The sequence below is a fragment of the Melospiza melodia genome, chromosome Z, assembly GCF_035770615.1.
Source record: "Melospiza melodia melodia isolate bMelMel2 chromosome Z, bMelMel2.pri, whole genome shotgun sequence".
NCBI lineage: Eukaryota > Metazoa > Chordata > Aves > Passeriformes > Passerellidae > Melospiza > Melospiza melodia.
In genome coordinates, this window is record NC_086226.1 from 45,688,809 (window position 1) to 45,703,636 (window position 14,828).

Consider the following 14,828-nt stretch of genomic DNA (forward strand, 5'->3'; position numbering starts at 1 on the left):
AGGACTCAAAAAGATTAAGCTTTTACATTGCTTCACGTGACATCAAAAATTCTACAGCTACCTGAACAATTTGAACTTAAGGTTTTTGTACCTTTACAGTTTGCAAATACCTTTGAAACCTTCCAGTGAGTTAACTGAAATCTGGACGGTGTACCACTTACCTGAAACACTTAACCAGATGCTGCCCAATTCTGTAATAAAAATGTCATCAGCATAAATTCTGATGCTGATGCATCCTGATTGGATGGACCCACGCCCACAGTCAAAGCAGTACCGTCTGGTGCACAGTTTCACTATGAATGACTTCAGATTAATCATCTCATGTAAATACTCTGTGATTCTTCATAATTTGGATAATATAAACCAGAAAATGGAGAACATTTCCACAATTGCTATAAAATACCATAAAATGCCTTCAAATGACACTCTCTGATGCTAACCAGTCAGCTACATTTATTGTCCTGAATATTTTTTGCAACGAATTAACTCTTGCAATTAATTTCGTTCTCTAAAGATACCTTCTGCAAATGAATCACAGTTTGATCAAACAATGTGTTATATGCTTGTGTTATCAGGCAGGTAACTTTGACTCTAAAGTTAGTATCTGAATTGTCTAATGCAATAAGGTTCTCCTTTTTCACAAAATAAAGACTTATCAACTAAAAAACAACTTTAAAAAACATCTGTATCCTCCTAATTTTTACTGTAAGTAAAAATGCCAACTTACCAGACTTGTGCTTCTTATGTTTTGCTTTCTTTTTAATTAAAAACAACTTGTTCTGGATCTCAGACTTAAAAGATTTGAATGGATGAAGATGAATCTCACGCTTTCTTTGCAAGTCATCAAGTTTTCTCTGCAGATTTTCATTTAGAATATCCTTCAACTTCTTTTTTTTCTTTTTCTTCTTTTTTGCTAGCATCTTATTTAGTTTCTTCTTATTTTGCAGTAAGGTCTCTAGCACCGTTTCTTCAGCAGATTCATGGTAATTTCTGTCTTGGTTTTCATTATAAGTGCCATTGACATGCATTTGGCAAGCTTTCAGTGTGTTCCCCTTGAATGGACTCAGCTCAGGTCTTACTCTGGACATTTCAGGGCAACCTTGTCCATTCTCCACATCCGTTATTTCTTTTGAGCTTGGGTGACCACTCATATCCACAATCTCTCCTGAAGTAATCAAATTCTTGAAGTTCTCTTTATAACAACCAGTTTTTTTGATGTCACAAACTCTTGAGGCTTTTACTTCACAGTCAACCTTCATTTCATCTGTGGTGACTCTAAAGCCACTTAAACATGCTTTTTTTTCCGGACAGATAACAATATCCATACTTTTCTCTCCTTCTGTCTTGGAATGACGTAGCAGCTCTCTCCCAGCAGAACTGACCTCCCCATTGCTTTTGCTTACATATTCATGTTTTACTCTTTCCAATTTAATACGTGGCACTTTTTTAACTTTGATGGGAAGAGATGGGAATTCAGGAGCCTGAAAAGGTTTTTGTTTGTAAATTCGAACATCTGCACCACAGAACTGTGGAAAGTGAACATATGCATTTTCCAAGCAGTCATAACCAAGAATTACTTCTCTGCATTCATGGATAGGCTGACCTAGCACCGCATCCTGAACATCCTTTTGTGTTTCATATACGAAGTCACAAAGACCTTTTAGCAGCCATACTTTTTGATGGAACGGTAGCTCATGAAATGGTTTTTCGTCCAAGGGATTAACTTCTCCGAGAACTTTGAAAAACTGGGGACACAATCCAAGTTTTTCTGCAGCAGCATTAGGATTGTCAGTCTGCCCCACAACAGTATACCAGTGTTGCACTTTCTTTCTGAGTGCTGCCTCCCAAGTCCTGTAGGAAAATGTAGGCCTGCGATGTAATGTAGGTCTGCGATGAGGAGGACTTAACAAAGAAGTCATTATTTTAGATAAAAAAACATTACACTGAGGCATCAGAAGACAACGTTCCAATTCATAGAATACTATTTCAGGTAAATTTAAAATCTGTTGGGCCAAGCAAAGAAAATGACCAATAGCTGGAATCTCCCACATTGTCTCCATCCTTGTAGGTGCTGCTTGAGCTAAAAGTGATTTCTCCCATTCTTCTATTTCTTTCTGACTAGCTTCTTCTGCTTCTTTTCTTTCTTGATCTCTCTGCCTATTAAAAGAAATTTCATGAAAATTCAGATGGTAAGTGAAAAAAAAAGAAAAGAGAGAGGAAATAACCAGAACTACAGTATGTCAAAGATACTTATCTCTAAGTTAAAAAGAGCACAGTGATACTGAAGTTTTACTTCAGTTTGTCTTACTTTGCAGTGCAGAATGCATCAACCAAAATGGGAAATTACTGTCACTTTTTTCTATTACCACTAGTTTTAAACAAAGTCCCAACATAACTCCCTACTCTTCTTATAATTTCCTCTGTTATTTAAGACAGCCAACACATATCACCAGCAAATTCCTTCTTACTTGCAACAGATTTCTTGGTGGGGAGAGGAGACAATGACTAGATTTTATTTTGTTTTCCCAATTACCATGTCTAACCTACTTAGGTGTTGATTCACAGGTAAAAGGTCAGACACTGGAACTCATAATGACAAGACACAGACAACTGTCTTAGTTAACAATAACTTGTTTTTACAAACTTACTTCTAAAAATAAAATAGGAAGTTACATACAGATTAACAATATTATACCTTATTCTAAAATAGGCCAAGATACTCCATATTTTTCATTGGATCCAGTTAATTCCATGCTAACACCCTCACAAAAAGCAAAATTGACTATATAAGCAAACTTCATCCCACAATTTTCTTAATTAAATTACTAACTTGCAGCTGGAATTCAGTTATTCAAATGTTTTAATGAACATGTCTGAAACCTATCTGAGGATCATGTTTTCAGAGATGAAAGACACAGAACTGCCTACATAATTTAATTTTTTATCTTATTTTTATTTCTATACAATATACATGAAGATATTTATTCATATGTTTGAGTATTTTAAATTTAATTTTATTTTTATTTAATTCTCATCATAAAATGCCTGTGTCTTATGAAAGTATCTAAATATCTAAAGCAAAGAATTAGTATAAACTTGGACTTCAACAATTTCTTCAGATATGGGGCTAAGTTTTATAGAAAGGCGCTTGCATTTGCAGTCCTACTTTTCTGGGACTGAAAGTATGCAACTCTTAGACATTCTAAACTAAGATGCATTATGGCTACAAGCATAAATCACAGCTACAAGCACTTTGAGTCGCCCACTAGGTAGCCAGAAACGGAGTCCTTTTTTTATGTTCCTGATAACTCATTTTAAAGTTGGGTGAAGAGCAGATGCTGCCTGTCCAAATACAACTCATTCACCAGCACTGTGGTCTCCAACTAAAACACCCAAGGCTGCAGTCTTCCATACTGTTTAGAAAGTACCTCTTCTGTGCCAACCTCAGTGTGTTAGATTTCTAAAGAAAACAAAAAAGTACCAGAATAACCATTTTCTCTTCTTAATAACATTAATACGTACTTTAGCAATAAGCCAAAAGTTTAGAAACTTGCAATACATTTTCAAATAAAAATAGCGTTGAAAGTATGTGCATTTATATGTGCACCACTTTGAAAATTTGTACACACTGTAAAATGTGATCTTCACTGGAAACGTGCAACTAACTCTACAGGCCTTCCAATTGCCAAGCCCTTTTCATGAAAGTGCTCAGAAAAGTTAATTCCAGAACATTTTTGGTGAGTTGAAAAACAATTGGTACAGAAAAGTCCAAATTACTTTAAAAACATGGTGTGATTAAGAAACAAAACTGAGAGAAGAAATTTGAAGCAAAATTACTTGGAGAGGTCAATAGACTCAAAGAAATATCAAGCCAGCTATCTACTGACAGATTTTTTTTTTGCTTAATAAGTGGTACAGTGCAAAATTTTAGGGTGTAAAGACACAAGTCAGTTGTGCATTTTTTCTGTTATTGTGGAACATTCTGTAGAAACAACCATCTTCTGTCCAGGATCTGGGACTTTTGAGTATATCCAGAAACACAGACTTAACAGTTAATTACTACAGTTTTGCAGCAATGTACTTAAAACAGGTGTATGAAAGCGTAATTTTTATCTTATTTGGTAAACTGTTCTACAGACTCTAGCAATGAATTAAAATCCAATCAAAAGATCCTTTTTCAAAACATTGTTATCAAGTTCTAGAACACAGAGTTGAGCAAAAATCAAGAGAATTTTACCAAACAAACAATAACCCTAGTGATCTTTGATTTTTTTTTTTTGGCAAAGTGCGATTAGAAGATTAGTGGATTAGAAGGAAGTTCTACAGAGAAAAGTACTGTCTAACATTCAAGTCAGCCATATAGCCTCAAATCTGCTGAAAATGAAGACAACCTGCAAAATTAAAAGTGAGCTGGTCACATATGGGAAAAAGTCTACAAAGCTGTAAACTTTGAAAAAAGCTAGAAATATTTTGCTTCCTGAAGTAAATACTGTCTTTCCATTGTGAGCCATGTTTAGACCCAGTAACACAAATTACTGTTAAAGTAAACAAACTTCAAAGCTTCATTTTCCTCAAAGTAAAACATATTAAGATTAAACACTGCCTGGAATTATTTAGCTCTTAAATTTAAGAAGACCACAAAATTTCAGAGTTATTTACATGAACAATCTAAATTATTACCTAACTGACAAGCTGAAATGCTACATCAGTGAGGTAACAGCAGAGGCACTGGCAGACATGAGTTGCTTCTGGCTATCAGTGAGAGAAGCAGTGACAAAATCATGGAATTAGACTGTATTTAATCATTCTGGTAGCTTCTTAGCTAATTATTGCATGAAAAACTGTCCAAGGATACATATCATAAACCATAACGCACTAGCAGGAAATTACTATGGATGCTTTCAGTTAATATTAGAAGTTTTGCTACACTAAAATAAGAGCAGCTGTAATTTAATTCAAAACTTAAATGACCTCAGCAATTTTTCAAGGAAGTGGTACTAATTTTTTGCTTTGTGGATGCACTGTATTGAAGCCATGAACTTGAGACCACAAAAGCACCACATTTATTTACCTGAAAAAGCCATAAGGAGCTAGCCTCTTTAGAAAACTAGGAAGACAACTATTTAAAACTAAAACTAAATAATTTTTCTTATTACCTCTTTTCCTCTTTTGCTCTCAGTTGCTCTTCTTGTCTTAGAACCTGAACCATCGCAGACTCAAACACACCTGTTGACAAACCTACTAAATTGCGAGGCGTGGAACGACGTCTTGTAGAAATGCTTGCTGTTGTTTTTTCATCCTCCTGCCCATAGCATCCTCTAGATGTTACAGCTAATGATGTTTTCTCTCTTAAATGCCTAGAAGAAAAAAGCAAGCCAATTCACAACTATGAACTTCTGTACCAGTGACACCTCAATGCCTAGCCTACCAACCATGGATCAAGCATGCTTACTCAGAAAAAAGCAGTTATTTTTTCCATTTTGAAAATTCCTTTATAAAATTTTAAACCAAACACATTAATATGACCTATGTTTTCACATCAGTTAAAAACTGTATATTTACCACAAGTTCCCAAATATTATTTGTAGATGGAATTCTCTATCTTAGTCCACAAGTATTTGGAAAGAAAAAGCTTCCACAAGACCTAAGATAAGCAAGTATCCTTTTTAGCAGATACCTAAAAATAGGGGGCTGGGTGGTGGGGTCTATTAGGGGAAGGGTTTGGGGATCTATTAGTTGGTTCAGGCTGGGGAAGCATAGGTTAAACATTGGTTTCTTCCTATTTTAAACTCCAAAACCTGAAAGACAAAACACTACAAATTTGTCTGCAAAGTTACATTTTTTCTTACGTTGTTTCAAAAGACTCCATTAAAGCTTGTATGAGTTTTTCACAACCTGTGAAAAGATTTGAGGGACAGAGGAGAAAAATCCAACCTCCATTTAACAGGAACCTTACCATTCTAAGGTAATTTTCTGTGGCTTGTAGTATTCAGGTATTACACAACCACTATTGATTGATTGCCCTGAATCACTTGAAGGGAATCATTGACCTAAACACTACTCTGTAATAATATAAGAACGACTGTTGCAAGAAGTAGCTCTTCAATTTCTTTTTACAAATAAAAACTTCAAACAAATTTTTCTAATTAAAAACTGTAAAAGAACTTTGAGACTTCTAGGTTCCGTAATCCTTCATCCTTACAAGTGCTAGAAACTTTTATTAAGCTAATGCACACAGACATAATGAAAAAATCTTTACAAATCTCTGAAGAGTTAATACAAGACAAACTCACTATATACTGAGGCAGGATAATCTTCAGACAGTTCAATATTTCCTAATATTTATCTGAAAAAGACTGTCCATTAAATGGAAGAAAGACAAAAGCAATTTAATTTATTTTTTAGTAAATACCTATACTGCTATTTGACAACACAAAATCTTCCAAGTTGTATTTGGTTATTTATCTGCCAGCTGTAACTCTATTAAGCCAGGAATTATTTTTTTTTAAATTGGGTTTTACTTTAGCAAACTAGGAACATTCATGCCCCACTACGTTCAGCTCCTTCCCTTCTACCACCAGACTGTCCCAAAACTGCCGTTACACAGAAACAGTTTCAAAAATACTGTTGCTACAGCAGCACTGAATACATTCACTCTGCTTTCAGGTGACTTCTGCACCACTTTCCTTAAGTGTCCTTCCTACACGAACAACGTTCTTAAAGCCACCTCGCAGTTCACGATTACGTCACTAGCAAACATAATGCTGATGGACACACAGAGCTTTACATATTTCCAAACACTGTTCCTTCTTTACCTTCATCCTTCACCAAAAACACCTCTTGGTTTTCACATCCAGAATACTATGCCATTCAGAAGACCGGTGGGCTTTCCACTGTAAGAGGCCACCATGGTTTTCTGATAATGACTAAACTATGACCAGTTCAAGAGAAAGCACGTACTTCAGTTGTGATTAAAATTGCGCTTTCTACCATAAAACTGGAGAGCTTTCTATGTTTCAGCTGCTTTGGCTGATAAGAAAGCAGTCCCTGCCCAGGACTTACATTTCAACTTACTGCAATTTCCATTTTGCCATCTAAGACTATACTATGGCAAGCATTGTCTCTCATTTTATGATTATGATTACCATTTCAAAGCAGGTAACTTCGGCTTAGTATTTTATTCCTATGTATTTTAAAGGTGGTAAAAATGTCACAGATTGGAAAAAGAACAATTTCAAATAGCTAAATATTCATACAGAGTTTAGGCACTTTTGCGACAGAATAAAATAAAGAAAGAAGCATTTGACATCTTGTGTAAACAAGTGTCCCTCCATGCTCACAAAAGGCTTCTTTCAGAAGGAAAATCTTAGTCAGGAAATGCTGCGCTCTATTTGGCATTTTGAGGTTTGGAATTCCAAAGCATTTTGACTTAAGAGTTGAATAGTTCCCCGTAGGAAACGTTAATCTTCATCAAAGTACTGAAAGTTCCAGGGTTCTTTCTGTTGGGCGGTTTTGTTCGACGCTTGTTCTCCTTTAATGGAATTTAAAGAAACACACGCTCCAGTTCTACTTTATGTAAAGAACACGCTGCACGGCCCCTATAGTTTCCTACACCTACCGGGATAGCAGCGCCAACTTCTGTTCCAGCATCATCTCCAGCTTCTGGGCCTGTTTGGAGAGCCAGTGATCCACACCGTGCAGCCGATAGCAAGTCTCCAGCATGAGCCGGAAGTCACACACGAAATCTGCTATCCCTGTGTACTGCCCACTGGAAAATTTCTCTTCCATTTTCAATAGCCATATTCCAGCGGGCATGTGCTGCAAGGACTGGCTGCTCTTACGGCCCAAGAGGGAGCCAGAGCCTTCTTCCCCGAAAAATGCCTGATCCGCGAGGGGCTTCAGGAACGGCGCCGTCAGAGGCCGGTACTTCTCCAGCAGGAACTCGCGCAGGATGCGGTACCCCTGCTGCAGCTCGGGATTCAGGCTCTGCTGCCAGGCAGTGTTCCCTCCCTCGTCATCTGCCTCCTTCTCAGGCTCCTCCATCCCACTCTGAGGGGCCGAGGGCGGATCCGCCGGGAGGTCTCCGTCGGACTCCATGTCTCCCGCCCCAGGCTCGTTCTCCGGCACCTGCCGGGGACAGCGGCGCTGCGCCTCGCCCGGCCGCCGCATCCGCATCGGGCTCACCTGCGCACACAGACACCGCTCAGCGCCCCGCCGGCCCGGTGGGCGGGACGCGGTCGCCGGGGGGGAGGTACCGACTGGGCTGGCTCGCGGCCCCGCCCGCCCGGGGACAGCGCCCTCGCCCTCAAGGCCCGCCCCCTTCTCCCCCCCCCGCCGCCGGCAGCACCGGCGCATCCCGCCCCCCGCGTGCGCCGTTCCCGCCGGGCCGGCCGGGACCTCCCTCCGCGCGGCGTGCGCGCTCCCGACGGGCAGGCGGCGCGTGCCGGCCCCGCGCGGCGTCCGTCGGGTAACGGGCGGCGCGCGCGGCAGGCGAGCAGAGGGGAGGGTGGGGGCGCGGGTGCCCCCCCCGACCGGGAAAGGACGCGGACCCTCTCACCCCAGCGCGCATGCGCGCGCCCAGCCGGCGGCGATGCGACTGCCGTGGTGTCGGGCGCCGGGGTGGGATATGACGTCATCAGAGGGCGCCCAGCTCGGAGCCGGCGGGGGCGACTTCGGGGCGGCCGCTCGTGCGCGCGGGGCCGGGCGGGGCCTCGCGACGGGGGCGGAGCCTCGCAGAGAACCCCCCCAGTGGAGGCGGGGCGGGGGAGGAGGCTGCTCCTGGCGCCTCCTCGCGGCGCTGGCGGGGGCGGCTGCTGCCCCGACTCCGCCGGCCGGGCTCTGTTGCCGTGCTGCGGCGGCTGAGAGAAAACTGCCACCTAACGAGTCTGTGGTCTCCCGTCAGAGGTGTACCACAAGTGTTCAGCCGCCGAAGCAAGGCAGCAGCTCGCAAAAGCACTCAGTTCTACACTCGCTGCTGCCCGACTTGCCTTAGGAGCTGGTGCGTTGTGAGGGGAGGCTGCTTCTAACGACGCTGTCCTAGCCTGGGGTGCACTTGTGGTCCTCTCACGTGTGCCCTCACGTTTCCTCCAGTCCTGCTCACCCCTGCAAGAGATCCTGAGGGACCCCAGGGAGCTCCGCAGTTGTAATGGTCTGCACAGCGCTGCAAAACCCTTGGAGACACGCCTCTGTGCGTGGCTTTGGTTTTATGCTCTTCACTTTCCGAACTGTATGAAAAGCTGAGGGCACCCTGCTGAGGGGAATAGAGGGGAAGAGAATGAATGTAAGGGAGCAGGACTCTACTTCTACATCTACTTCTGTAAGGGCATTCTTGTTCTTCAGAGATCACTCCAGAGACAGACCTTGCTCGTAATGGTGTTCCTTTCATGGGTATAAATGCCTCCACACTGCAGGAAGGTGGACCTGCTTGGAAGGATCATTGTGCATTAAGACTGTAGTGATCCATGCAATAGCTAACCCAAGTGTAGCCACATACAGGATGGCCTTCAGGTCTGTGTTCTGCTGTGTGTATCACACGGCCACAGAATAAAGTCAAGCAGTACTCTGTTAGAATAGCCATGGGCAGCTCCTACACGGTAGTGGCATCTCTATGACCTTGCCTCTACCTAAAACTGCAGCCAGAAATCCTTATGCAAACATTCTCTCTGACAGTAGAAAGGATTAATAAAGTTGGGATTTTTAAAGGAAATCCTCTTATAGCTTGAACGACCATCATGGGATAACCTTTCCACAGACAGAGTCTTCATGATGCACCCTCATTACAGATCCATTTGATGCTGCATTGCATATGGTTTGTGGGATCTGAAATGCTGTAAGATAACCATTCTCACTTTCCTTATAATGTTAACGCTAAGAAATTGCGTTTGAAATGATACTTCACAGAGTCTGAATCCCTTTCTTGTACCGGGACCATAAGGACCACTACGTCCTGTTGCAAAACAGAGGGAATGCTGTGTTGTGTTTTCTTTGATAACTGATCTCAGGAATAGTGTTCATCTTGTCTAAGTCCCACTCCAAGCTGAAGGTGGAGAGTTATCATCCAAGGGACAAATGGTGGAGGGATTCCAGCAACATGTGTGGAGGTTAAATCAACTGTAGGAAAAACATAACTGAGGAAAGCAACCATTCAAGTAACAGTGGGAATTTCTAGTGTAAATTAAATAAAACTAGATGAGGCTGCAGCCCTTTTAGAAGTTTTGTGCTTGTTGGATATCTGGCTTGCAACACTCACGTCCTGTTTCATTTATACTCTCTGCAACAATACCCAGTAGCTTAATAGATATTTTTTGCTTCTTGTTATATATGTGGCCTTGCTTTAAGAATATAAGAACTTATAGTCATAATTCTGCATAAAATTCATAGGCTGAGTAGCCACAAAATGTGTTCAGAGATTTTGGTGTGATAACATCTCAGCTATATTCAGATCTCCTGTCGAAAATTGAAATTTATGGTGATGAAAGAAATAAAGATATTGAGTCAACACTATGAAATTAAATTTCAGTGAAGAATGGCCTGCATATGACAAAACAAGATAATATCCTTTATTGGGAGCCCTGACTTGTATCACCAAAGTATTTGAAAGAGGATATTTTTCCTAGGTATGCAATCAAAGTAGGCAAAAAAATAATTAAAAAAAAAGGATTAGAGTGGGAAACATCATTGGATCAATCTATAAGAACTTTTTTGTATTTCTTATATAATAAGAAAAATACATTTTATTCAAGAAGTTCTATGATACATTATCTATGTACTTCCCGAGCCTTGCCACATGAGTGCACTGTTGAATAAATGCCATGTATGATTCCTGCATTAAATCAGAGGTAACCAATGTACCCAGGGTAGAACTGCTGAAGCAGAAGCAAACATTTTGGAAAACCTGTAACAATGGGGTTTTGTTTTATGTATTCAGTGTTAATAGGAACTGTGAATTACATAATAAAAACAAAAAATCAACCAAAACCAAACAACAACCAAAAAAGCAACAACCAAAAAAAAACCACCAAAACCCCTCCCAACCCCCACCCAAACAATTTTTAAAAAACCCAAAATTTTCAAATAATAAATAGAGCTGATAAATATTCTTACAATTTCTGTCCATACATCTGAATTGGATATACAATTTTTGCAAAATAGTGTGATAGAGATTTGCATACTTTTTAATCATGTAAGTTTGGATATGCATGATAATTTCAAAGAATATTACACCAAGTGAGCACCTCTGCCTTGATGTTATCACAAAGACAGCAAGAAATTTTGTTGTTATAATATTACCCGCAGTGTCTTAGGTGTGTACAGAACAGTGCAAATGTCAAGTGGATAAACATTCACCATGAGAAAGAAACGTGAGATATGCTTGGGAAAGAGTCATCTTCCATATACAGTTCACAAAGGATAGAATGATCTAGCAAAGGAAAAGAGACAACTGTCAGACGTGACCAGTATCCTTCATGTCTGATGTAAATTTTGAGTGACAGAGCATCAGCATGTCATGGAGGTCACGTTCAGGGGATGCAAAGTAAAGAAAGTATCTCAGCCTCACCATGAAAGCATCCATGACTTCTACAGAGACACAATGATGATGTAAATAATTAGTCTCTTCCTAAACTTTGATTTGAGTATAAGTTTTTATCATATGCCCTAACCAGATACTTTGTCTTTGCATTTGCTTTCAATCTGAAATCAGTGTTATCAAACTACAAAGTTACAAATACTGTATAGACTAAGATGATGAATTGCTAAGCAAACCTCAGCTGGTTTAAATCCCTGAGTTACTTGTGGCCATTTTTAACACTTACCAGTGTTTCATATGTGCATTTTTAGAGATTTATATGCAACTCTCAAAAAATGTGTAAAATATATACAAAAAGAATATTTTAGTCTAAAGTTCTTAAATCCAAAGGCCCTCTAGTAGTTTTCTATCTTATAGACAAGAGAACTATAGCATTTTTGTAAAAGATATTACCTCAAAGAATTGTTTAGACTGGCAGAATTATAATGTTCAAAGGGTACTGAAGGGTTATGTTCTAACAGGTCAGAGCTGCCTGTTACAGGATGTAGAATGAAAAAAGAAGGATGGTTTCTGTAGCAGCAGGACAGAATTCTTAGGAAGATAAGTAAAATTGACTGTTTTTTCTGTGAAGGCCTGAATTCCTGTACCTTGAAATCACATTCTCTGCTTCAAGAGTAGTAAAGGGGGATTAAAAAGTACCTTCCTCCTTCAACTTTAGGTTACGCTTCACAAGTCAGAAAAAAATTATTTTTTTATATAATACACATTCACTCAGTGTATAATTTGCTTCTTCTTCTAGCAGTGTCCTAAATAGTGACTGAGTGGCTCCCATTTTCCTTCATTCTGCTTCTTCTATTTCATACATTAAAGCCAGAGGTCCAAAGTGCAGGTTTCTGCTCCTGGTGACCTTCATGGTGACACAGAATATAGCCCACATTAAGGGTCCTTGAACTCTTGGTGAGTGGATTAACATTGCCGCCAGAGCCATTCAAACTGCATGCTCAAGTAGCTACATGTTCCTTCTGCTGACATAAAGTAATGGTAAATAACATGAACACCAAATTCTAGAAAACACTAACAATGTTTGCAGGTCAGCCATCTGAAGTTTCCTTTTATGAGATGTACAAAATTCTTGGCAAAGAAACAGGGGCTCTGGAGTGTGAAGAAAATAATCAACCTCTGAAATGTTTCAGCCGAGTTATTCTGCTGATCTTTTTCATCCTCTCTCTTGTTCCACCACCTTTAATTGCATCTTTCTCCCTTTTAGGGATACAGTGCTACTTTCTAGCACCAGAGATACCGTCATTAACAATTATAATACAAACAGACAGAAAACAATGAAACTGTCTTTGAATTCTGCACTTTAGAGACTTTCCTCCTTTTTTGAGTCCTCAGAGCTGTAAGCTGTTTTGCATTCAAGATTCTGCAGCATGTAGTACTGAAGAAAGTACAGTTCTCCTTAAAATAAGTAATTCTCAGCAACTTCAAGAAGAATTAAAATTTTACGATGTGTTACAATGCATCAAAAACCCATTCTGCAACAAAGACCATGACTAAGTATTTTTTAAATTAACATAAAATGTTATGATCCAAATTTCTGTCATGATGTGTTTTTAGAATTAGAGAAAGGATAAAGCAATTGAGCACATTTAAATGGTTTCTTTCTTGATTCTAGATGGCATGAGAACTGTATGAAGATGAATGCTGTAGGATGCCCAGGGACTTTGACCACTAATGCCTAACACGGCTGGCTGCTGCAGGAAGTGGCACAGCAGGAATCAACATGATTTCCTGCCCAACCATGCCAGAGGACCAGCAGAGACCTTCCTTTAAAGGGCACAGGTTGAGAGCTGGAAATGTGATGAGGGAATGATTCTCCCAGATAATCAAGTAGGGTAAAACATCTAATCTCTCGGTTCAGTAATAAACTCCAGAGTTCAGATCCCTTGTTGTCTGCCGTTTACACCTGACGTCTGGACATTCAGTACATGCAGGCTGATAGCTAGGTCCTTAGCCAAGCTGGGAGAATAACTGATGAGATCAGGATGCAGTATTTCATTTAGCAATGTTTGTCAGTCTGTCTGCTGCTCAGCTGCTGATGTTCACAGAACTTTAAAAAATGTGTATTTTTTTCAGCTAGGCTTCCTCCTTCTACACTCTTGCCAAAATTACTCAAAATTATCCAGCAGATTAAAAAGTGGCTGGAGAGGACCGACAGGCAACACAACTACATATGCCTCAGTTCCTTAGAAAACTAGTAGCAGGAATTTAATAAACTCCAACACTATTTATTTTCACTCTGTTCTCTGTAATTGTGCAACACAGGAAAGGCAAAAAAAATGCTTCATACAGACCTAACATTTATTTATGTGAAAGGTTTTGCAATTATACTTTATTGTGTCTAATTGTGTACCTGAGGCTTTTTAAAAATTTTTGTGGTATTATAGGAATGACAATTATTTCCTCTTCCCAATGCTGGAGAGTGGAGATAAAATACACAGATAGAATTTTCATATCTAAGAGAGGTTTTGAGAATGATTAGTGCAGAGATTAAAATGCACAGACAGCCAATGTTTGAATGACTTAAACATTTGTTCCATTCACTGCCCATTCAGTTCTTTTATAAAAATTAACTGTAAAGACTGTCTTATGGAGTATCAGAGAAGATAAATCAGGGCAAGGGCTAAAACTGTAGTCACACAGATATGAATGTCTGCTTCTGACAGGGAAAAAGAGAACTCCTCCAAATATGTTCATGACATCAGGATTTAAAGAGTATGTGTTGTATGTCACTGTTCCTGGTGGATGGTGTGAAAGAATCTGTGGCAACTTATCATCACCTTACATACAGACACACCTTGCACATACAGCACACCTCAAGACAACTCTTATATGCTATTGTCCATCAATAAGGAATATTGGAAAGACTGGGCAATATTCAAAAAGTATAAATTAAAAGGATTGTCTGTACAAACACCAACTCTTGTTCTGAAGTGTTGTCGCGAAAGTTACAGGAATCTATCAGCAAAATTTGATTAAAATGGAACCGTCTTTTGTCTCATTCAGCCACATCTCTTCTACACATCTGGTTTTATTATACATTCAAAGAGAAAATACAATTGTTTCAAAATAAGAGATTTAGAAAAGTTAGAGTAATTAATTAATCGATATAAACCCCATAATATTTTCTTAATTTTTACTTCACAAAATCACAGTATAGCTGAGGTTGAAACAGATCTCTGTGTGTCTGTTGCCTCCATGCCTCCATGCTCAAAGTAGGGGGAAAACAGAACTGCTATCT

The 14,828-nt window shown here is 39.7% G+C and overlaps 1 protein-coding gene across 2 annotated transcripts in view; it reads right to left on the reverse strand.

The window, feature by feature from the left end:
* The window catches only part of BRD10 (bromodomain containing 10), a 46,833-nt gene extending 38,642 nt beyond the window's left edge, over positions 1 to 8,191 (reverse strand). For both annotated transcript variants that reach the window (XM_063180251.1, XM_063180250.1), the window contains exons 1-3: positions 7,619 to 8,191; positions 5,157 to 5,357; positions 728 to 2,157 (exon numbers count right to left, since the gene is read on the reverse strand). In XM_063180251.1, coding sequence (XP_063036321.1) covers positions 728 to 2,157; positions 5,157 to 5,357; positions 7,619 to 8,175 — 2,188 coding nt within the window. In that variant the 5' untranslated portion in view covers positions 8,176 to 8,191. The remainder of the gene's footprint in view (positions 1 to 727; positions 2,158 to 5,156; positions 5,358 to 7,618) is intronic.
* Positions 8,192 to 14,828: the final 6,637 nt, after the last annotated feature.